The 25,837-nt window shown below is 45.8% G+C and overlaps 1 protein-coding gene across 2 annotated transcripts in view; it reads right to left on the bottom strand.

The window, feature by feature from the left end:
* RNF212 (ring finger protein 212) overlaps window positions 1-25,837 on the bottom strand; it is a 90,181-nt gene that overhangs the window by 50,615 nt on the left and 13,729 nt on the right. The window contains exons 6-8 of one of the 2 annotated variants that reach the window (XM_088452709.1): window positions 20,415-20,479; window positions 2,948-3,020; window positions 2,558-2,603 (exon numbers count right to left, since the gene is read on the bottom strand). In XM_088452709.1, the coding sequence (XP_088308835.1) occupies window positions 2,558-2,603; window positions 2,948-3,020; window positions 20,415-20,479 (184 nt within the window). Of the gene's footprint in view, window positions 1-2,557; window positions 2,604-2,947; window positions 3,021-20,414; window positions 20,486-25,837 lie in introns of both variants that reach the window. The other variant, XM_088452710.1, reaches the window with a different exon arrangement.

Here is a 25,837-nt window from a genome sequence, read left to right as displayed (position 1 = left end):
GTAGTCTTCCACTATACAAACACCTCATAGATGCAAGTATTGTCCCTAATTCCTGGTCTGATCACTCTATTGTAATTTCTTCTTTCGACTTCTTAGACTCATCTCCGATCATTAGGCCCTCTTGCCGGCTCAATGAGACCCTTCCCAAGCTCCCTCATTTCCAGGATAAAATCAAAGATATCTTAAAGGACTATTTCTCTCTTAATGTCTCTGGACCTGGATGTTCCCCTATAGTTTGGGAGGTCCACAAAACTGTCCTTCGTGGGCACGCCTCCACCTCTGAAACACTTAATCTCCCAATATCTGAGGAAGAGGTCTCCCGTGCACTCAAACTTCAGAAACCCTCAAAGGTGTCTGGCCCGGTTGGTCTTCCCTTTTCTTACTACAAAATGTTTCAGAGCTCTTTAATCCCCCACCTTACAAACTCCTTTAATCAAATTCTTGAGGGAACTTTTTCCCCCATGGACACCACTAGAGCCAAAATAACGGTCATTCCGAAACCAGGTAAGGACCCCATTTGGTAACAAACTATCGGCCAATCTCCCTCTTAAATACGGACCTCAAATTTTTTGTCAAAATTCTGGCAAATAGACTAAACACCATTCTCCCCTCTCTGATGCACCCGGATCAGGTAGGCTCTTTTCCCTCCTGTCAAGCCCTTGATAACACTAGGTGTACAGTAGACATTATTCACCATACAGTATAAACTCTACAAAACTTCCTTCCCTTCTTCTTGCCCTTGATGCAGAGAAGGCCTTTGATAGGGTCTCCTGGCCTTTCATGATCCATACTCTCCTCAGCTTCGGTTTTAGAGGTAGATTTCTCCAAGACATTAGAGCCCTTTATCCCTCTACCTCAGTTCTTGCAGGAAGTATGCTCTCGGATTCCTTTTCCATCTCTAATGGCACCAGGCAGGGTTGTCCTCTCTCCCCATTGATTTATGCTCAAATTATTGAACCATTGGCTTGTAAGATCCGAGCGAATCCTGACATTCCCGGCATCCTTGCGTGTGACTCTTCTTATAAACTTTCTCTTTTCGCTGATGATGTCCTCCTTACCCTCACTAACCCACTGATTTCCCTTCCAAATCTATTTCAAGAACTCAAGTAATATATTAGAGATGAAAACCACACTCTCTTACTTTCTCTGTTTGGGACACTCTTGACATCAAGTTCACTTTGTCTACTCAGCCATAGCCTCAGACACCCGTTTGGTATCACCCCTCCTTTCTCCCAGGTCCTTCGCCCCATATGGTTTCTATATGGTGAGCAGCGGGCATCACCCGCTTTCATCATATCCTAGGAGGCAATGCCCCACAATCTTTTACAGAATTAAGGGAGAAACACTCTCTTCCACAGTCTTGTTTTTATCAGTATCTTTAGATCCGACACTTTATTACTTTGTCCCTTTCTTCTCCAGATTCATTACAAAACCCCACGGCTATGGAACGCCTCTGTATATACAGACCCATAGATAAAGGCATAATTTCTCAAAATTATCACTCTATCTTTGTCCAGGACACACCTTTCCTAGAGACACATGAGCAGTGTTGGGAGACTGATTTAGGTATCTCTCTCGGGGAAGACACGTGGGAGGCAATTCGCCTTAATATGTCAAAATGTTCGATCAGCGTTTCTATTAAGGAAAACTTTTATAAGGTCTACACTCGATGGTACCTTGTTCCAGAACGTCTCCACCAAATATATCCCCACTCCTCGAACCTCTGCTGGAGACAACGTGGACAAATTGGTTTCTTTTTCATATCTGGTGGACCTGTCCGCATATTGTCCCTTTCTGGTCTATGGTCCAATCTACCCTATCATCTATGGTCCCCCTTGATACCTCTCTTGTCACTGACTTGCTTCTTCTGTCTGCCCCAGTCGGTCAACTATCTAAACATGAGAATAAATTGGTCCTACATATTTCCTTTGCGGCCAAATACCAGATCGCTAGATCTTGGAAGCAGCCACTCCCCCCAACTTGTCAACAGTTTCTCAAACGAATCTGGTATGTGGCCAAAATGGAATATATATAACGAGCCTCCAAAACAACACGGTGTACAAGTTTAATGCAATCTGGACCCCTCTTGGTACAGCACCCAAGGTATGACCCCTCCTGGCCTTTCCTAATTCTCTGCTATCTATTTTTATTTTTTCCTCCCTTAGCGCCTCAGGTTTTTTTACCTCATTTCTTATTATTTTTCTCCCACCTCACTCCCCCTCTCTCCACTCCCTATTTTATTTTTTACTTATTTATATATTTTTTCTTTTCCTCCTTTTTCGTTATTTACGACTATTTCTTCTTAGTGGCTTTTTCTTATTATTATTTTTTTTATTTTATTATGGCAAAAATTTGAATGCTTGCTAACTGTTTTACTTTTTTGTTATTTGGTTGTCTATTTATATATGTAGATTATGTGTTGCTTATTTTACCCTTTAAAGTTTTTGCGGATTGAATTTCTGTTTTTTTTTTGTCAGTATGTTATTGATCTCCTAATAAAATTATGTGATTAAAAAAAAATATATATATATATATTTATATTTAACACTAAACTTACATTCTTCTTCTTGGGAGCACTAGGAGTAAAGTCCATTGACTCAACCCTGTCCAAAAATAAATTGTAAATATTTGAAATACACATTATATATAGTACACATGTGTAAAACATAACTGGTCTCCATTTTCATTTCAAAAAGGCGAATCACCAATAAGAGTAATACGTATCTGGGAAAGACCACATTGTAAATAAATTATTGTTTCAGTTGGGCTAGCCAGAGAGGCTACTGAAAAAGCACACCTACAGATGCACATTGGAGATATACACTTGTATGTGTATGTATGTATGTTTGTATGTGCACTACACACCGAAAGAAGGAAAACCACAATAGGAGAAGCACATTTTGTTCACTGTTCTGCACTATGCCATCTCCCCCCTCCCCATACTTACGTTTTGGCATTGGGCACTCGTGATATAGAGACAGAATACGGTGACATTCCATCTTGTTTCTCTAGGTGTGCTGCTAATAAAAAAGTAAGATGCCAATGTTTGCAGATTAATTGAAGAGAGATACAGAAATATTTAGAATTACTTTTGGGAAAGCCAATGAGTACATTATACCGATGCCAGTGCCAGCTCTGTACATGCCCTAGGTGGCACACCTTCCTTCTTGAGATGGCACCCATCCCCCTTGGAGATGACACCCCCATACTCGCTGCTTCTTAACATAGCGGGCGGTGTGTGGTAGCGGCATCCTCTGCTCCTCAGTAGGAGTGTGGCACTGGGCTGTGACATCATATCAAAGTGCTAAACTCCAAGCTTATCAAAGACATAGAAGAGCAGCTGGCAGCATCATAGGTAAGGAGCTGCTGGCTGTTTCTATTCCATGTCAGTGGCCAGCGCTCTATGTTGGTGTGCCACGAGGGCATTAAAACACTGGATGAGTAACAATATGTCACTCATTCAGTGTTTTAATCACTGGCTTTGTAGGAAACTGCGTAGGTTATTCTAATGGTAGCAGCAGATCAGCTTCCTTCCACATAATAAAATTTCCCAAGTAACAGAGGTTACAAACTTCAAGAATATTTTCAATGTCTTTTGGAACATAATATTACAGATATGCAAACATAACCCGCTTCATGAGAGAGACATGCCCACTTATATTTTGTCTGAACTAAACTGCAGTTACAATGATTTATGTAAAGGACATGCCTAACACCAAATAAATAACTGAGCCCAGTTCATTCTGTTAATAAGTAAAAGTAGACAATGGACCCGAGTCCGAGTGTGACGCATCCGCGGCAGCGTCTCCATTTGGCTGCTGTAGCCTACTTGTACACAAAAAACCCTGATGACTGCATGTGGAAACCTATCACGTCCACAGGGCATGATTCCGAGATTTTCGCTAATGCATTTGCAACTGCGATCTTTCAATTGCGAGAATATGCTAATGTTCTTTCAAATCTAACCTTAGCATAGGGACACCCAGTGCTGCCTTCTCATATCCGATGATGTATATCAGCGTAAACATCGGGAACATCAATGCAGGATGGGCAGCCACGCAGTTTCTGAGTGAGTCTGACCTGTCTCAAACACTGAAGCTCTCCTGACATGCCAAGAGCTCTCATGCTGCGAAGAAGATCTCAATGGCTAATTAATACACGCCCATGAAACAGTGTTTGAGCGATCAGGTACACCTGCGTTTCCTTAGCCACCCGTTACTTCCCCCAAAAGCCGAGTACCTGTCACTTACTCTGTGAGTGAATCCTCTGTACGAGCGCAAGCGCAAAACATTCGCAGCGTGTGCACTGTAAGCCTTTTATTCATTTGCAATGGCTTAAAATTGCTCAATCAGTGTAAATATATGCATTGTGTAATCTCAGAATCAGGCCCACTGCTTTTAGGTCCACATTAGCAACCGGCCATATTAGAATATGGACTTGCACCCACACCATGCTGGCTGCAAAGCTCTGTCTTAAACAGGCGTCCAATTTCCATCCTCATGCTACGATTGAGCATGGAAGCCGGAATACATGCCCACAACACTCCCATGACAGAGTATTTCTGTTTGTTCCCACATTCACCGCCCAGAAAAGCTTGTTTTATGTGTAGTGGGCTCTGTTGATCACTAGTGATCTCCGTCCATGTAAATATACCTGATCCGGCACATGCGCAGATGGCGATTTCATTCTTTTGCGCATGCAGAGTATTCTGAAATCTGCGAGATCCATGCGCATTTCCAATTACGTGTGACTCAGTATCAGACTCAATGGGTCAGGCTGACATGTCTGGCTTTATACTTTCTTGTCTCTTTTTTTTGTCTTATATTAGTTGCTAAATAAAACAGGATTTTGGTACTTACCGATAAATCCCTTTCTCTGATTCCATAGGGGACACTTACCGATAAATCCCTTTCTCTGATTCCATAGGGGAGGCTTCAAGACAGTGGGGGTATAGACGGTGCTGAGTGGAGCTGGCACTTTAAATTTTTTTGGTGTGACTAGCTCCTCCCCCTCTATACCCCCCTACAAGCCCAATCTAAGGAAACTGTTGCTGAGGGGAGCAGAGAAAAAAGACGAAAAGAGGAGGAGGCGAAAGTACACTAAATATTTGAAAAGGTTGAAAAACAGAAATACAATAAGAGACGGAAAACGGGTCTCTAACAGTCATAACATAAAAACGACCACAAGCGTGGCATGAAGGAACCGCGCAGGGTGGGCGTCCAGTGTCCCCTATGGAATCAGAGAAAGGGATTTACCGGTAAGAACCAAAATCCTGTTTTCTCCTTCATCCATAGGGGACACTGGAGGCTTCAAGACAGTGGGGACATCCCAGAGCTCCCATTACGGACGGGAGAGTGCTGAGAACCCTGCAAAACAGAGAGGCCAAACTGCGCTGCAGTGGGCGCGAAGGTGTCGAATCTGTAGAAATGAACAAATGTATGCCGGCCCGACCAAGTGGACGCCCGGTAAAGAGATTCCATGGAAACCCCGTGAGCAGCCACCCACGAGGCACCCACTGAGCAAGTGGAATGTGCTGTAATGGAAGGTGGAGGCTCTCTAAATGAGGCCATATACGCCTGTCTGATGGTCAAGCGAATTCAGCAAGCCAGCGACTGTTTGGAAGCTGCCAACCAGGACGAGCAGCATCATACAAAACAAACAGAGTGTCCATTTTACATATGGCTGCAGTCCTCTCCACACATATCCGAAGAGCCTTAACAACATCCAAGGATTTTGACGAAGGTGAATCCTGTGGAAGAACAGGTACCACAATAGGTTGGTTGATGTGGAAAGCCGAAACCACCTTAGGAATAAAATCCATTCTAGTACGGAGTTCCACTCTATCCTCATGAAATACCAAGTATGGAGGACGACAGGATAGAGCTCCCAGTTCTGAAACCCTCCTGGCTGATGCGAGTGCAAGAAGAAGTGTAACCTTCCACGAAAGGTATTTTAACTTCACAGACTCCAAAGGTTCGAACAGGGAGGACTGTAAGGAAAGGACTAGATCCAAGTCCCATGGAGCTGTAGGAGGAACAAAGGGTGGCTGTAACCTAAGCACACCTTGCAGAAAAGTCTGCACATCCGGTATCAAGGCCAATTTCTTTTGGAAGAAAACCGTGGAAGCTTAAATTTGGACTTTCAGAGAATCGAAACGCAGACCTGCTGAGAGATCTGCTTGCAGAAAAAGCAGAAATCTGGCTAGGCAGAGATCCTCTACGTTCACACCATGAAACATAAGCCTTCCAAATACGGTGGTAATGCTTTGAAGTAACTTCCTTTCGGGCTCTCAGCATAGTAGGGATTACCCTGGATGGGATCCCTTTACATCTTAAGATGGCACTTTCAACAGCCACGTCATCAATTGTAGCCGCTTTAAGTATGGATAGACTAAAGGACCCTGAAGTAATAGATCTTCTCTCAGTAGTAGGGGCCATGGATTGTCGATCAGCAGAAGTTGAATGTTGGAATACCAAGCTCTGCAAGGCCAATCTGGACCTATCAATAGAACCGGGGCCTTCTCTCTCTTGATGCGTTGTAGGATTCGAGGGAGAAGAGGGAACGGAGGGAAGAGATAGACAAATTGGAACTGCCACGGTGCTGACAGTGCGTATACTGCCACCGCCTGCGGGTCTCTTGTCCGAGAGCAGTAGAGAGGCAGTTGATGATTTTGTCTGGATGCCATGAGGTCGACCTGCGGAAGACCCCACCCATGGACCAGCTGGTCAAAAACTTGAGGATGTAGTGCCCATTCCCCTGGATGCACGTACTGCCGGCTGAGGTAGTCTGCCTCCCAATTTTCGACGTCCGGAATGAAGATTGCTGAAATTGCCCGTGCAAACTTTTCTGCCCAGACTAGAATCCGGCTTACTTCCTTCATATCCGCTCGACTTCTGGTGCCGCCTTGTCTGTTTATGTATGCCACTGTCGTGGCGATGTCCGCCTGGACTCTGACTGCTCGGCCCTGCAACAGGTGATCTGCTGTCTTGAAAGCGTAGAAGACTGCCATTAGTTCCAATATGTTTATCGGCAGAACTGCTTCCTGTGATGTCCAGCGGCCCTGGAAGTGATGTTCTTGAATCACAGCCCCACAACCTCTCAGACTTTCGTCTGTGATGAGAAGAGTCCAATCCCACACTCCGAATCTCTTTCCCTCCATTAGGTGAACAGAGTTCAACCACCAGAGAAGGGATATCTGAGTTCTGGAACTTAACCTTACCCGATGGGGAAGGAAAAGATGGGCTCCTGTCCATTGTGAGAGGAGATCTAGCTGAAAAATCCTGGAGTGAAAACGACTGTAAGGAATGGCCTCGAAGGCCGCCACCATCTTCCCCAGGAGTCGGATGCACACATGCACCGAAACCTGACGACGTCAAAGGACCGTCCTCACCATCCCCTGAATGGAAGTTAACTTTTTCTGAGGGAGGAACACACACTGAGACAATGTGTCCATGATCATTTCCAGAAATTGTAACCTCTGCGTCGGTTGCAGATGAGACTTGGGGAAATTCAGGATCCATCCATGACAAATGAGAAGTGTGTGTCACTGTGATGTTCTGCAGTAATTGGTCCCTGGAATGTGCCTTCAGCAGTAGATCATCAAGGTAAGGGATAATAATGATCCCTTGTTTCCGAAGGAGATTCATCATCACAGCCATGACCTTGTGAATACCCTGTGTGCTGATGATAAGCCTAAGGGTAAGGCCTGAAACTGGAAATGTGAATTCCGAACTGCGAATCTCAGAAACGCCTGGTGAGGTGGCCAGATAGGGATGTGAAGGTAGGCGCCCTTGATATCTAGAGATACCATGAATTCGCCAGCCTCCAATCCCGCAATCACCGACTGAAGGGACTCCATCTTGAACTTGAAAATCTTTAGGTATGGATTGAGATCCTTCAAGTTCAGAATAGGTCTGACCGAGCCGTCCGGCTTCGATACCACGAAGAGACTGGAGTAAAAACCCTTTCCAGTCTGATGTCCGGCAAATGGGTTCACCACTCTCATGGATAGAAGCTTGTCTATTGTCCATAATTTTCCGAAGTCCCGAAGACGTGCTCCCACTCTGAGGAGCCCCAGGTGAGAGGGAAGCCATCATGCACTGGGCTTGGTAGTGGACTTAACCTCCTGTAGAGCAGAGGTTGTTGTTGCTGCGGCTCTGCCCTGACCTCTGGAACCACGGGAAGATGATGGCCCTCCTCTGAAGCGACCAGGTGAACGAATCGGGTCGTGAAAGGACCGAAATGAGGGTCCCGAGTAAGATCTTCTAGGGAGAGGAGCCGCAGAAGGAAGATAAGTGGACTTACCTCCTGTAGCCTGAGAAATCTACTTATCTAGTTCGGAAGTGCTTCCACAGCTCTCTTTGATTCTGCGTCTGCTTGCCAATGTTTAAGCCACAGCGCCCTTCAAGCTGAAATCGCTATAGCTGAAGTTCTGGAGGCGATACTGCAAACGTCTTTGGACGCTTCTCCAAGGTAAGCTGCAGCTACACCTATATGTTCTGCCAACGGAATATGGTCTTCCACTAGCAGCTGGTCTCTCATTCCATCAGCCAATTGTTTTGCCCAAAGCTCAATAGCATTGTTAGTCTAGCAGCTTACGATCACAGGACGCAGAGTCACCTCTGAAGCTGTGTAAATGGACTTGAGAGTGTTTTCCAATCCCCTGTCAGATGTGTCTTTCAAAGACGTGGCCCCAGGAACTGGTAGCGTAGGCTTTTTAGACAGCTGTGAAACTGATGGATCAATTGTAGGGGGAGACTCACAAGATTTTCTGTTATCTGCCGGAAAAGGATAAAAAGATAATAACTGCCGGGACATCTGAAATTTTTTATCCAGATGTTCCCAAACTGACGTTAGAAGAGAATCTAGTTTTTCTGAGACCGGAAAAGCAATAGCCTGTCTTTGTTTCTTTAGAAAGAAAGACTGTCTTGCAGGACCTGTGTCTTCCTCTTGTATTTTCAATACCTGTCGTATTGCAGAAATTAAAGTCTCTATCCCCTCGGATACCGGCTCAGACTCCTCTTGGAGTTCCTTAGGCGAATTTGGAGCATATTCACCTTCTTCTAAATCTGGCATATCCTCTTCCTCCGAGTTGTCCGATTGGGGGATTGAGGGTAACAGTCTCTTTATTGAGACCTGAGGCGAGGATCCCATAGTGGTACGGGAAAGAGTCATCGCTTTTCAAATCCCCTCCATGGATATAGCTAAGGACCTCGCCCATGCTGGCTCCTCTAGAGCCGCTGACCTGTAAGCCTCTCTTTCTATGCGAGATGCCTCCAGCTCAGCAGAGAGAGAGGACATAACGGATGTAACCTGCATCCAAGACGTTGGTTCTGACATCCCTGCAGATTGTATGAATAACCACTAATAAATAAGTAGCTACTAACCTGCCTTAGATGCTCTCATGACCTGCCTAAACCCCACTGTACTTACAGACTGGGATCAGGCTTCAGTTTTTGTGCAGCAGCTTCTGAATCAGGGGCGTATCTATAATGGGTGCAGGGCACACGGGCCCCTGGGTCCAGGGGGGCCCAGCACCGCACACCCTCCACCCATAGTATTACTTACCTCTCCGGACTCACACGTCGGTGCGGGGGTCCGGTGCTGTAAAAACGACTGGAAAATGTCTGCCGCGGCCATTTTCCTGTCATTTGCGCATGTGCAGTACAGGAAAAATCGCCGCCGTGGCCATTTTTCTGGTGACCAGCGCATACTCTATAGACTCTGGGCTCACTCTAGTGCCCAGAGTCTATAGCTCAGTACGCTGCCGGCTGCCGGACAGAGAGGAGGGGGCCATGTCGGTGACTGCACACGGGCCACCTCCTCTCTAGATATGCCCCTGTTCTGAATGTGCAGCAGACGCTGATTCCTTCTGTAATGGCCGCCAGCGCGCTTTCAGAGAAGTGCTGGGGCTGCTGGGACGAAGGAGCAGGGCACCGGAGCTAAGCTCCTCCCCCCTGCTAGGCGCCTTATCTTAAATATCTGCGCTGTATGGAACTCGCATCCCCAACATGGCTGGCACAGCCGTTTACACTGCCTGGCTGCCCCGCTAATCGGGGCAGTCTGCTGTTGTGTAGGACGCCCGAAGAGCTGTCCAGTTAATATATGTTTGCTGTACCGCCTATGTGATGGTTAACCTGGCTGCCCTGCTAGTCGGGGAGCCAGGTAATACTTACAGGGCTGCTTGCTGCCGGCGACGGTAGTGACTGTTGGGGGTCCGCTATATGCGCTGCAAGCAGCGCATGCGACACCCCCTATATGGAGAAGGAGGTCTCTGAAGTCGGGGACCCCAGGCGAAGTGCATGCACTTGCGAGCGGGTTCCCCTGGCAACTCCTATGATGCAGACAGGCAGTGCAGCTACTGCCTGTCTGTCCTCAATGCTTTAATCTTGAAAATATCCTAAACCCTGAGGAATGTAAAACCCGTCCAGCTCCCCTCGGGCACAAACTTAGACTGTGAATACAACAACAAGGTGGAAGAAAGTCTTGGGCGCTTCAAAACTATGCTGCAGCCTTTTCAATACAGATCTTTCCCCAAAGATCCAAAGAAATATCCGTTATGCAAAATTTATTGAAAAAATTGGCGCTGCTAGTTATAGTGTGTTTAGAACAAATAGAAAAAATACTTATCCGTGTAGATGCTGTAATAAACGTCAGTTCTAATATTCTTTCTTTGTCTTTACCCAAAGTTCCGAGATCATGGGGAAAAAAAGAATTATGTATATGACGTCAGTGTGAGATGTAGTAAGAGTTGGTAATAGACAATGGGCCTGATTCAGAGCCGCTCGTTAGCGGCAGTACGCTCGTTCCGAGCGATGTTTGCACATCTGCGCATGCGTACGGTTTTTAGTACGCATGCGCGAACCAGTCAGTGCGGCCGAAAATCGTTGGTACGCAATATAGCGAGTGCCTGCTATTTTGAGTGACAGAATGAGGCGTATGTGGGTGGTAACAGGGGAAGGTGCTTGAAAATGGGGAGTGGAGATCCGAACGCAGGCGTGCTTAAAGGTCAAAACGGGCGTTTTATGGGTGTGCATATTTAAAACAGCAGCGTCAGTGACCACGTCACTGGGTTATTTTATAGCCAGAACTGCTCGCAAATTTGTGGTAGCAAACACCAACCACAAGAATAGCGAGCAGTTCATACGCTGGTCGATGTACTCGATTAATCTAATAAATAGCGGACATGACGTAGGATGCGAGCGGCCAGGGGGCGTTTTTAACAAATAAACGAGCGTATGTTTTGCTCGCTCGTTCAGACTTAGAGGTGTGAACAGACTGCAATGTGCGTACGGATCATTTGAATAGCCACCCCTTGTTTTTAAACGAGCGACCACAAATAGCGAACGGCTCTGAATGAGGGCCAATGATTCTTCAAAATAAGGTGGAAAAATAAGGCGTCCCCCAACTCACTAAATGCAGAGATGGGGACACTCCTATCATGATGTTTTAATACAACACAAAGTGTATGCACACACCTAGAACTTACAGTCCTATCAGGTGGTGCTCAGCATATAAAGGTATCTTTGATGTAATATGGAAATGGAGGAGCGTACCCGTACTCACAAGGCTACGAAAGATTGTCTGCTCATAAAGGTATCTTTTCAATCCTCCATACTCAATAAAAGATCTTTTTCTTTGTATCAAAAAAGTGGTTTATTTTACAAAAACTCAAGACGACAATCATATAAAAATATATAGAGCATTCTCCAAGATGGAAAAGCTGCACTGTGAACAACTGTGGTATAAATGGTGTGGAGGTGAGAGGGGTCCGGATCCCAAAAAAAGTGTGTGTTCACCCACACTTTTTTTGGGATCCGGACCCCTCTCACCTCCACACCATTTATACCACAGTTGTTCACAGTGCAGCTTTTCCATCAAGGAGAATGCTCTATATATTTTTATATGATTGTCGTCTTGAGTTTTTGTAAAATAAACCACTTTTTTGATACAAAGAAAAAGATCTTTTATTGAGTATGGAGGATTGAAAAGATACCTTTATGAGCAGACAATCTTTCGTAGCCTTGTGAGTACGGGTACGCTCCTCCATTTCCATATTACATCAAAGATACCTTTATATGCTGAGCACCACCTGATAGGACTGTAAGTTCTAGGTGTGTGCATACACTTTGTGTTGTATTAAAACATCATGATAGGAGTGTCCCCATCTCTGCATTTAGTGAGTTGGGGGACGCCTTATTTTTCCACCTTATTTTGAAGAATCATTGTCTATTACCAACTCTTACTACATCTCACACTGACGTCATATACATAATTCTTTTTTTCCCCATGATCTCGGAACTTTGGGTAAAGACAAAGAAAGAATATTAGAATTGACGTTTATTACAGCATCTACACGGATAAGTATTTTTTCTATTTGTTCTAAACACACTATAACTAGCAGCGCCAATTTTTTCAATAAATTTTGCATAACAAACTTAGACTGGGCTTGTAGGCGGGTATAGAGGGGGAGGAGCTAGTCACACTTCAAATAAATGTAAAGTGCCAGCTCCACTCTGCACCGTCTATACCCCCACTGCCTTGAAGCCTCCAGTGTCACCTATGGATGAAGGAGAAATTTATTCCATTATACTGTAATAGTCAACTAGGCAAAACAGTAATTTGCAGGAAACTATGACCTGAAACCTTTATTTGTTATAGGGAACAGGATTCCACCTAGTAACAGATGGTGGGCTAAATTAGCAAGCCTCCTGGATCTCGCTGATGACAAGGATCGGGAAACAAAATGCTCACCTCCCAACAATAACGGGGGAAGCTGCAAATGGTCACAGTTGGGGCTTTAGTGCATGTGTCACGTGCACATCCACAATCAGCTGTGCATCACTTGCTTTCCCTTTTTGGTAATTTGCAGATTGCAATCCCATCACAAAGAACTGTAATGTGCAGAAGGTTAACAAATGCATATGCTCCATAACATGCAAAAACAAACTGAGACAGTTCATCAAACTGAACTGTTTACTGAGATAAAGCGAGAAAGTACATAACACCTAATACTTGTGTAATGGAGTAACAGTGTGAAAAAGAATAGATAATTGATGAACCGTTTGTTTGAAACTAATAGGAGATGGTTATAAAAAGATCTGAACATAGTGTCAATTGTTGTATTGAATAACACTAATATCAAGTGTTAGTATCAACTATACAGACTTGTCAGACAAAGGGACTGATTCAGAGCTGAACACTCTGACCAGAGCGCTCGCTCTGAATCAGGGCCCTCTTACCTTTTTTTGGAGCGTCCTCATGGACGCTCGCATAGCTGTGGGTTACCACCCACAGCTATAGCGAGCGTCCATGATGATGGTCGCGATGGTCTTGAACATCGCGACCATCGGGCTTGCGACAGAGACCCTGCGGTAGGGTCTCGCTGCCGCAAGCCCTGGAGTGATTTTGGCTCTATCAGAGCCAAAATCACTCCCACTGACATCACTAGTGTTGTCAATGGGGCCGGCTTCAGACGGTAGGCGTTCCCATGGGAACGCCTCCGTCTGGCAGGCACGCCCCCAGCACGCCCACCAAAGGGGGCGTGCTGTCAATCAACATCGACAGCACGCCCCCTTTGGTGCGAGACCCGGAGCGACAGCTTGGCTGTCGCAGTCCGGGTCTCGCGCATGCGCACGACGGAGCTCCCTCCGTCGTGCGCATGCGCAGTGGGGCAACATCGACCCGTTTGCGAGCGTCCTTTGCTCGCGAACGGGTCTGAATTACCCCCAAAGAGCGCTCTTTGTCTGACAAGTCTGTATAGTTGATACTAACACTTGATATTAGTGTTATTCAATACAACAATTGACGCTATGTTCAGATCTTTTTATAATTTACATTAGGTGGGAATTGCAGATACATTCCATATTAGGAGCAGCTATTTTATATTACTCTATATTGATTTTAAAGTGTCAGCCATCATCACCCATTGTGAGCGCCTGAATATTATATTTTGTATTTTTACAAAATATATTAATCTTTATATAATAGGAGATGGAGAATTATCCATTTATTTATTCTTCTTGGGGTCAGTTGTTTGCAACTTTTTCTGCTCATTTGGAAGTGCAAACTGTCCTAGCAAGAGAAAAAGGGTGGGTCCGGAGCTGCGCTGTGGCTACAGTAGGGGGCAGTACTATAACCTAGAACAGATAACATTTGAAGTACATACTGTAGATTCCTGTTAGACTAAAAGGACCACTCTCCACACCGAGCTTTCACTTGGATAGGACTCTTCTATTTATAAGTTAGGGATTGCATTACAAATATATTCAATGGTGTGTTTAATCCCTGTATATGGCTGCTCCTCAGATAATGGTAACACAACTACTATAAAATGGATAAAGAAAATCAATTCTTTATTCTGGGAGTAGGACAAGTGTAAAAGGATGGGTATGATCCCAAAACGCTTCTCTGCTGTGATGGAATACTGACTAATGTGCATTTACACTGGATAGAAGTAATAGGGCCATGTTGTGTTTTTTTTTAATGTGAGTAGATCAAAATGAGCTATTAGTATATCATCTATATATATGATGCACTGGACGCCTTTATGAAGGAAATTACATTACGGTACGACTCAATGAATAGGCTGAACACTATACCTGTTCACTGGAATAATTGTTTCCAATGAAACTGTAAGACAAGACAAGAATAAAGTGAAAAAAACTTACAGAACAAAAACAGCGCTGGCCAAAGGTTCGGTGCCATTGATTGCAGTAGGAAGGAGAAGCTGGTATAAGTGAGGGAAGGAAAATACATTAGGGAGGAGGGCCCTGCTCATGAGAGCTTACAATCTAAAGGAGAGGGGCAGACAGACAGACGTGACACAGAGAGGAGAGAGTGTGCGAGGAGCAAAGAGCAGTGGGTTAGGATGGAAGCTGGAAGGCTTTAAAAAATAAGTGGATTTTGAGAGCCCATATTGAGAGAGGTGAAGAGAGAGACAGAGAGTGTGTGTGTGTGTGTGTGTGTGTGTGTGTGTGTGTGTGTGTGTGTGTGTGTGTGTGTGTGTGTGTGTGTGTGGTGGGGTGGGGAGCAGCACGGGCCAAATTTTGGAGGCGGGAGTGAGAGGAGGTAATCAGACGGGAGGCAGTAGATACTGAAGTGAGGAGTAAACTGAGGTTGGAGATGTAGGGGTGAGAAATTGGATGAGTGCTTTATGGGTGTGAGGAGTCTGAGGGCTAATTGCTGATGTTTTGAAATCTGCGTAGGCGCCAGACCCATTCTGCACATGTGCATAATGGGTCTGCAAGCCCGCACGTAAACTGGCAGTAGACTATCAGTGATTGACAGTCTGCTGCCGTTTGGGGGGGTAGCGATGGCCTCAGTTTCCTGAAACTGAGGCATGTCGCCGCCTTTGGGGGGAGGGAAGAGGCCAGGATCTCCGTCGGCTGACAGAGATATTCTGGCCTCTTCTTCGCAGCTGCGACAGCCGGCTGCGTGACCCAATGGGTCACCTTAGCTGGCCGATAGTCCGCAGAGTATTCGATGCTGTGTTGGACAACGCAGCTCGGATACGTAATGCTGTAGGAGGCGTGATGCCTCCTGCTGCATTACCATATCAGCACAGACGGAAGAGCTAAACTGTTTGCGAGCAGCTTAGCTATTTCGTCTGAAGCTAAATCAAGGCCTGAATTTGGTTCTGAAGGGAAAAGGGAGCGAGTGTAGGACCTGAGGGAGAGGGGAGGCAGAAGCAGTTCATTTGGAGACGAAGATGAGTAGTGCAGCAGCATTGAGAACAAATTGGAGTGGAGAGAGATGGAAGCCAGGGAGGCCAGATAAGAGGAAGTTACAGTAGTCCAGACTAGATATGACCAGTGAGTGGATGAGGGTCTTCGTTGCCTCTAGGGTGAGAAAGGATCTTATCCTGGAAATATTTTGAAGATGGAAGTGACAAGACAGAGAGGGACTGAATGCGGGGTTTGAATAAGAGGTCAATTATAACTCCAAGATAGCAGACTTGTGGGACAGAAGAGATGGAAGTATATGGCAACTTGAAACTTATTGTTTACAAATTAAATATTTGCCATTCAGAACTGGTCTGAAAGAACCATGTGGTATTTATATGTAAACATGAGACTTGTCCATGCCTTATCTTTAGGTATGCTTAACCTGTTTTCACTTGGCCTAAGGCCTCCATCAGGACCAACTATAGGAGATAACTGCAACTTTTTTTAAAAGGCTCTACTTGATGTGGGAATGAAATTAAGGGTACATTTAGGCCAAAATAAACTCTATCAACCATCTGTCTGTAGTAATCTGCAACCACATAGGCAGCAAGTCCCTGAGAGTAGCATAATGAGAAGGAACACTCAGCAAGTATCCTCCCTCTCCTGAAGAATGTCCAGTTTGAATACACTAGAACTCAGGTTCCAAGAGATTTGTTTATTTGTCCTCTGAGGTCTAAAAAGCCTCTAAATTTCTGGGTTGTGCCTCTGGCTTTGGAAGCTACTATAGATGCCTTCGCAAAAAGAGCCTCCTGACAGTGTCATGATTACTACTCTTGAGGATACCAAAAGGTTTCCTACAGATGTGTCCACATACAGTACATCTATCCTCCGTGCGCTACAAGTCGCGCTATCGTGTATCTGCATGCAAGACACTATGTTACAGTGTTACAGCCGCTGACACTGTAACGTAGAATTTCACATGCAGATACTCCCACAGTCGCTCACAGAATATAGGCATGCTGCTTGTGCTACCTGTTCACATCGCCATGCGAATAAGACGCATTTGAAGGTAAAAAGTCGCACGGAAAGATGATCTGCGCTAACGTGTGACGACACGACATGGCGCGACTAGAAGGGCTGTTTAGCGCGCAAGGAGGCTAGATATATGTGGACACATCTGTAGCTTTGTAACAAGATTTTATGTTGATAATAAATTCAGGTCCAAATAAATAAGCATCAAATAAATTAGGAAAGTCCAAGATTTGGATGCTAAGCCAACTAGTCAAGCTCTGGATATCCATCTGGACTTGCTAGAGTTTTTTTTTATTTAATTCAAAGTGTGAGGCTTCGATTGGTCTAGTTAAGTTGCGTCAGCCTAAACATAATGGTGGCATTAATTTTCCAGACTTATTGCAATACAATTGCACGGCTTTGTTCCGAGACTTAAAAGATTGGTTAACGACCCATCAAATATACACAAATATTTTCTTCTAACAAAATTTTTTACCTCAAATTACTCTGTGTATTCTTACATATGGCAGTTCGAGATATTCCCTCAGATGTCCTTGATAACCCCCTTCTCATGACAACGAGAAAACTATGGTTGTTGTGGTTGTTACTGAGACATAAATTTATCTTTTGTCATCCCGAGCATATCCGCGTCTGGATTCCTAGTTACTTATTTTCGTTTAACCTTAAGTTTGCTTCAGTTATTCCTCTTGTGTTTACCCAACTCTGGCTTGTTTACCAGTTTCCTGTGTCTCATCCTGTACCATCCCAAAGCACTAGTTTCAGTAGCTTTACCTGCGTCTGGATTCATGAAGCACCTTCTGTTATCCTCACAATTGATTCGACAGTGTATCACGTTCATTCACCTGCATCTGAGTTCCCTGCACAGTTATTGTATTCCATGACTGTCTCTACAGTGTACCAAGTTTACTCACCTGCGTCTGAGTTCCCTGCACAGTTACTTGTATTCCGTGACTGGATGTACAGAGTGCCTATGCACTAACCTGCATCTGAGTTACCTGCACATTTATCTCCATTCCGCGACTGGATCTACAGAGTGTCTTCACGCTACCCTGCGTCTGGGTTTACTGTACACCCAGTGTCTCTCTGTGTCTGGATTTCTGAGCTTTCTTCATGCTACCCTGAGTCTGGATTCATTGTACACCCAGTGTCTCTCTGTGTCTGGATTTCTGAGCCTCCTTTAAATTACCGAAATCATCCAGTACCTGACCTTCCATTAATCCTCGTCGCTTTCCACTAGTCGGTACCTGGATCTCCTGTGTCACTTCCTTGTGTATCCTGTCTCTGAATCCTGTAACGTTTCATAAAGCATACCAGTGCATCATTCCGTTCATTGAATTGGTGTCATTCACTAGTTTCCTCGTCACTCCCAGGTACCTAACTAGAGGGCCGCGACCTTCTCACTCGGTGCGGCGAAACCCAAATCCCAATAGGAGGGGTCACTGGTGAAGACCACCGAGTGGGTTAGACTCCGCGCCTCTGGTTTGGTCTAGCCAAAACCTGGGTTTGACCATTATTGAGGACCCTAGTACTGTCACTCCTCTAGCTGTCTCTTAGCCATCCTAACCGCCGGCTCCCTGTCTTCCACCTAGGAATTCCTTGTTCCGGATCGTGACAACTTTTTTGAGTAATCCAAATTTTCAGGATGGCCAGACTACCAATATATTTTTTACATCGGCTGCAGAAGGCCTTTCTACAGTGGGTCAACTTACTGACTCACAACTTATTGATTCTCACAAACCCTTGTCTCACTTTGAAGCCGTAGTTAAATTTCCTTTTATAGGTGCTTTTGGTTTTTCTTTTCTCCAGGCCCAGTATTACGTTTATAAAGTTTCGAAACTAATCCTGACCGAGGACTGGGGCAACTCTCTGGACGAATATATAATCTCCTTTATCTAGAGGAACTATTTATTCTTACTATAAATTTCTCCGACCTACTGTTGAACATTCTTCCTTACATACAGGTATGGCCCAATGGTTGGAATGTTTTCCTTCTTTAACCATAGATGTGCTTCTTGATATCTTGCTGTCCTCTGGTAATTCCAGCGGCCAAATATACAAATATACCTTAATATTTTTCACTGATCATATATTTCTCCCCATAGATGATTTTTAATGGGCATATTAACTAGTCCTAACTGCCCTAAATACCAACAAACCTTGGCTGACTTGTATCACTGTTTGTGGGCCTGCCCCTTTGTAAGAAGATTTTGGTTGGGCCAGGTCTGGTGTTATGCCCCTCATACCCCAGAATGAGCATTTTTTGGGATATTACCCACCATGTTAGGGTTCCTAGAGGTGTAAAGAAATAACTTTTAGCAATTTCATCAGCGACCGCAACACAATCCTACATTCATGGATTTAGAGCTCTCCGCCAACTCTTAAACTGTTTAAAGAACAACTTTTCTTAATTTTTCATATGGATTGGCTGGAGTCCTCTCTCCATAAGGAAGCACAAGCTAAAATGTTTTTCGCTACGGGTGAGCTTTATAGAGACCTTACCTGCCTCTACTATGGAAGCCGTATTTCAATGGTTCCGTAATATTGTCGTCTGAAACCCGTATCTTCCTTCAGGATCCTCCCATTTTCCCTTTAAGAACTCAAGTATGTATGGTCCAGTTCCGGATTTTTTGTCTTTTTCATTTGCATGATTCCTTTTTTTTATCATTCCTGTCACTGTTTATATTTAAAAATTACTGAAATATGTATAGACTCCATCCTGTTTCTATACGTTTTCACAAAATATGTATCTTATTGTTAATTTGAAGCTTCAATAAAGAAAGAATAATAAAACAAAAGTGTGAAGCTTCTACTAAGCCTTAAATAGAGTATATTTAGACAGTGACTCTCCTTCCCTTTTTGCTTTCTCAATACAAACCTTTCAGTGTTTTATCGGTGGAGTCACAGAAAACCCTGCTTCCTACTAATGAAGTCAGTGGAGGGTCTGTAACAGGCGCAAATAAAGTTGGGACATCTGGGAGAATGGTGTGGCTATGCAAAACACATTCATCTTCTCTAATGTGGATCTGAATGCCAATTTAGCAAATTTATAGAGTCTCCTTTTAAGTGCCTATTTTTTTTATACATTTCTTTTTTATATATATTTTATTTATAAGAAGATGTTTTTGCAATTTAACTCATCACACACAAAAAAAATGCAACAGACACAGGTCAAATTGAAACATAGAAGCAAGATGTAATGCGAAGTACAGACGCATAGGTTTCTCTACATTCCCCAACTATTTGTCTAACAATTAGTACTCTTCCCCTGGTATCTGCCCAGATCAGCAGGTATGATAACATAAATAGCAATATCATATTGGAATATAGGTCTCCCACTTCATATACTAACAAATACAAGGAGGGTGTACAGTACCTATCATTGTTTACAGACCTCTCAAGTCCCACTAGGACACTGATTAAAAACACATAAACAGCAAAGTGAGGGCAAGAAGGCGCCATCCAAGCCCACACAGAGTTTCTTGATTTTATAAGCAATTAACATACCCAGGATACATGAAAAGAAATATCCATTTGTACATCTATTTTGTAAGCATGGTGAAGCATTCATATCTGTAATGTGTCCTCAAGCTGCCACCTAATCATGTTTGTGCTAACTTCTACAAATGTTCCGTCATAGGGTGACTGTTATGTTTCATTCTTATATAGCACAAGCTGACCTATCAAGGAGAATGTGTCATTGTTAGGATGTCTACTTACTGGTTCCTAGATTTCTTAATTCACCAGAAGCTGGCAATCGATTGTAAGACTGAGAAGCTCTGAAACTGTAACTTAAAACAAAAACACATATGTCTGAAATATCTGAATTGTTTTACTGTATTTCACTGAGTAATTGTAAAATGGTGTAATATAAGAATATCTTATAAAGTTTACATCTTATAACAAGACTGGGAAGAGGTCCCACCTCCTTTTCAGGCACGAAGACAGGGTCCTGATTTTATAAGTACATTGGCTGGAAGGTATGCAAAATCAATAAATGTATTACACCCCTTGCATTGCTACTTGGTTTATCCAGGTGTGGTTACTTGCTCTTTTTTGCCTTGCTTTCAACTCAGAATCAGGTCTTTGTACCGCTTTCTCGGCATGCTATTGTCGAGAATTTACTTGTGTGTTCCAAAGTATACTTTATTTATTTTATTTATGTTTTATGCACTGACCCCTTTTATATTCTACTATAATAAGAGATATGGTAAGAACTTACCCTTGTTATCTCTATTTCTACAAAGTCCATAGGGTCCCACAGGATACCTTGGAGTATACTGTAGGTGATGACGTCAGGCATCGGGCACCACAGAGTTAAAGTTTTCCATCCTCCCAGGATGCACTGGTGTCCCTCTCCTATACCCCGCCCCCGAGCCTTAGGCACTCAGGGCCTGATTCAGACCCGCTCGCGAGCGCTCGCAAGCGGGTCGATGATGCCCTAGTGCGCATGCGCACGACGGAGGGAGCTCCGTCGTGCGCATGCGCGAGACCCGCATAGCGACGGGGTAGCCATCGTTATGGGTCTCGCACCAAAGGGGGCGTGCTGTCGATGGTGAGTGACAGCACGCCCCCTTTGGTGGGCGTGCCGGGGGCGTGGCTGCCAGACGGAGGCGTTCCCATGGGAACGCCTACCGTCTGGGTCCGGCCCCACTGACATCACTAGTGATGTCAGTGGGAGTGATTTTGGCTCTGATAGAGCCAAAATCACTCCAGGGCTTGCGGTCACCGAGACCCTACCGCAGGGTCTCGTCGCAAGCCCGATGGTCGCGATGGTCTTGACCATCGCGACCATCATCATGGACGCTCGCATAAGCTGTGGGTGGTAACCCACAGCTATGCGAGTGTCCAAGAGTCCGCTTTGGAAAAAAAAAAACACGCCCTGATTCAGAGCGGGCGCTCGTTCAGAGCGTCCGGCTCTGAATCAGGCCCTCAGTTACGTCACAAGTCATAGGCCGGAGGAGGAGAAAAGACAGAGAAGAAAATCTGGAACACACAAGAAATCACATTCTCACAAGAAGGAGACGAAAAAACCGTTGACCAGAGCAAAGCCCATCTATAGTACAGGTGCAACAGGGCGGGAGTCCTGTGGAATCCTATGGACTTCGTAGAAATAGAGATAACAAGAGTAAGTTCTTACCATAGCTCTTAATTTCTATAGGGTATCCACGGGATACCTTGGGGATGTCCCAAAGCAGTATCCTTTAAGGGTGGGGACGCGCGCCAGAAGGAAGCATCCTGAGAGGCGAAGGTATCAAAAGCATAATATCTTACAAAAGTATGGACAGATGATCACGTGGCAGCCTTGCACAGCTGAACCGCTGAGGCGCCACGGCGAGCTGCCCACGAAGGACCCAAAGACCTAGTGGAATGAGCCCTAACTGAAGATGGAACAGGAAGGCCTTCATGAACATAAGCTTCAGAAATAGCCATGCGAATCCATCCTGCCAATGTTTGCTTAGTGGCAGGATGAAGCCTTCTTCCGAAAGCCATAAAGGACAAACAAAGAGTCCGACTTCCTAAAAGAAGTGGTGCGGTCAACATAAATCTTCAAGTCCCGCACCACATCCAAGGTGGCCTCACCAACTGAGAGGTCTGGTGAATTAAAGGCCGGCACAATAATTTCCTTGTTGATGTGGAAACTAGATACCACCTTCGGGAAGAATCTAGGACGAGTGCGAAGCACAGCCCTGTTCCTATGAAAGATGAGAAAGGGAGGTCAACTTGAGAGAGCCCCCAATTCTGAGACCCTTCTGGCCAAAGCAATGGCCAGAACGAATAGTCTTAACTGAAAGCCATTTCAAATCCACTGGAAGGTCCACCTGACCGACAGGAACTCCACTAGAAGGGCCTTTGCATCTCTTGTCCTTGACCCGTACACAGGCAGTTTGTTGTTGTGTCGGGAGGCCATGAGATCTATTTCTGGAAGTCCCCACCTGTTCATCAGTAGCTGAAACACCTCCTGGTGAAGAGACCACTCTCCTGGATGCACGTCTTGACGGCTGAGAAAGTCTGCTTCCCAGTTGAGGACTCCTGGTATGAACACTGTCGATACTGCAGGGAGATTGCCTTCCACCCAAGCTAGAATGTGGGACACCTCTGTCAGCGTCGCCTGACTGCAGGTCCCTCCTTGGCGATCTATTTGTCTGACTGTACCTGCACGGGTATTCCATGCAGGACCTGTCTTGCTTGCTGGAGAGCTTTGAACACTGGTCCTGATTCAGACCCGCTCGCGAGCGCTCGCAAGTGGGTTGATGTTGCCCAAGTGCGCATGCGCATGACGGAGGCGGCTCCGTCGTGCACATGCGCGAGACCCGAATATCGAGGGCCATGCCGTCGTTCTGGGGCTCGCACCAAAGGAGGCGTGCTGTCGATGGTGATTGACAGCACGCCCCCTTTGGTAGGCGTGCCAGGGGTGTGACTGCCCAGACGGAGGCGTTCCCATGGGAACGCCTACCGTCTGGGGCCGGCCCCACTGACATCACTAGTGATGTCAGTGGGAGTGCTTTTGGCTCTGATAGAGCCAAAAGCACTCCAGGGCTTGTGGCAGACGAGACCCTACCTTAGGGTCTCGTCACAAGCCCGATGGTCGCGATGGTCTTGACCATCGCGACCATCATTTTGGCCGCTCGCTATAGCTGTGGGTGGTCACCCACAGCTATGCGAGTGGCCAGAAGGCCGCTCCAAAAAGTAAGAGGGACGGCCCTGATTCAGAGCGAGCGTTCTGTCAAGAGCGTCCGGCTCTGAATCAGGGCCACAGCCTGAAGCTCCAAAATGTTTATTGGAAGAGCAGCTTCTGCTGGTGTCCACCTTCCTTGGAAGAAGTGTGGACCCGTCACTGCTCCCTAGCTTCGGAGACTGGCATCCGTCGTCAGAAGGACCCAGTCCGCAATCCAAAAGGGGCGCCCCCTGTTCAGGTGAGCAGCCACCAAGCCAGAGAGAGACGTACCTCTGGGGAAAGCACCATCGTCTGTGTCTTTATCCGATGGGGAAACCCATTCCATCTGGAGAGGATCAATTTCTGCACAGGTCTGGAGTGGAACTGGGCGAACTCCACTATGTCGAACATCGACACCATGGAACCCAGTAATGTCATTGCCGAGTGAATAGACACCCGGCGACTCTGCAAGCAAATGCAAACTTTTGCCTGTAACGCAGAGATCTTTTCCTCTGTCACAAAGATCCTCTGATGTTTGGAGTCTAACAGTGCTCCCAGATTGATCATCCTTTGTGATGGTACCAAGGAGGACTTGTTCCAATTTATCAGCCAGCTGTGACTCTGTAACACAGAGACCGTCAGTTGCAGATGGTGCTGAAGTTTCTCTGGAGACTCCACCAACAACAGGAGGTCGTCCAGATAGGGTAACAAGCGAACCCCCTGCATCCGCAGGTGAGCTGCCATAACTTTGGTAAACACTCGAGGCGCTGTGGCCAGACCAAAGGGCAGTGCCTGAAATCGGAAGTGGTCATTGACCACTGCAAACCTGAAGAAACGCTGGTGCGCTGAGACAATAGGGATATGCAGGTAAGCATCCTGAATATCCAGCGACACAATGAAATCCCCAGGCTCCATCGCCAAAATTATGGTATGCAGGATCTCCATTCTGAACCGAGGAACCCTCAAAAATTTGTTGAGGGATTTGAGGTTGACTACTGGCCGGTAGGAACCATTGGGTTTCTGTACCAGAAAAAGATTGGAGTAATACCCCAATCCCCTCTGAGACAAAGGAACCAGCAGTATGACCCCAGCCCGGAGCATAGACTGTAATACCTTCTTGAACTCCAGGGCCTTGTCCTGATTGGACTGAAGACCCGTGGTGCAAAACCGTCTGGGAGGCCTTCGCCGGAAGGAGAGGGCGTACCCTTGAGAAACTACTTCTCTTACCCAAGTGTCTGAAGTGGTCAGACGCTAACACTAGGCGAATTGAAGAAGTCGGCCTACCACTTTGGGGTCCCCTAAAGAGAGGCCTGTCCCATCAGGTTGAAGGCTTGTCGTCAGACTTGGGAGCAGGACGTTTGGTACTCCAAGCCTGTTTCTTCGGCTTTGCAGTTTTCTTGGCACCTGCCCGCCTCGGAAAGGACTGTACCCTGGACTTACCCTGGGTTCTATAGGGCCGAAAGGATGAAGAACCCGACCCTGATGGGACCGTAGCCGATGGCAGACACGCAGACTTAGCTGCCGCCAGAGTAGCCCCAATTTTTTCCAGATCAGGGCCAAATAGGACCTGTCCATTAAAGGGCAAACCTTCCAAACCCTTTTTGGAATCTGCATCCGCTTTCCGAGAACGCAACCACAAGGTGCGGCGAGCTGCCACTGCTGCCGAGGAGATTCTGGAAGCAAGAAGACCTATATCCAAGGCTGCCTCATTAATATATGTGGCTGAGTCTCTGAGATTACCCACTAACTCCACCTGGTCAGGGGACGAGTCAGTGTCCAGAGACGCCTCCAAGCTATCAGCCCAGCGCTCCACGGCCCTGGCCACCCAGCACACAGCCATAGCCGGTCTGGACACCCCCCAGCAAGGGAATAAATGGATTTCAGGCATATTTCACCCTTGCGATCCGTAGCATCCTTTAAAGGAGGACATGGAGGGCATGGGCAATGTAGCACTCTTCATTAGACGTGTGACATGAGAATGCACCTGTGGAGGGGTTTCCCACTTTGAGAAATAATTATCCGCAAAGGGGTATGCCACGGTCAAACACTTTTGAGGTTGGTAACGCTAACCCGGATTATTTCCACGCCTCCTCCAAATGATCCACTGGCTGACCAGATAGGGGAAATACTGTCGCATCACCCTTAATATCCTGAAAGAAGGCATATTTTGATTTGGTCATAGGGGGATCGTCATCCTCAATAACCAAGGCTGTACGGACTGCACGTATAAGGCCAGGTATATAGACCTTAGACTTAGACTCCGTCTCTTTTGTACAGAAAGGCTCCTGGTCAGAAAGGTAAAAAATGTCACAGTCATCCGGCGATACATCATCCTGATCATACTGAGACGGCAAAGGTCGCTTATGCGGCCGCAATGATGACGCCCCCTGTAAAACGTCCGACAGGTGTTGCACCGAAGTGGATAAGTAACTAACCCATGCAGTCTCTTGTGCAACCTCAGGGGGCGAAAGTGGGAGACTCTGGG

Source organism: Taudactylus pleione, unplaced genomic scaffold (assembly GCF_031769625.1).
Source record: "Taudactylus pleione unplaced genomic scaffold, aTauple2 ptg000556l, whole genome shotgun sequence".
In the NCBI taxonomy this organism is placed as follows: Eukaryota; Metazoa; Chordata; class Amphibia; order Anura; family Myobatrachidae; genus Taudactylus; species Taudactylus pleione.
Note: the sequence above shows the minus strand (reverse complement) of the source record. Positions and strands in the feature narration are given on the sequence as shown.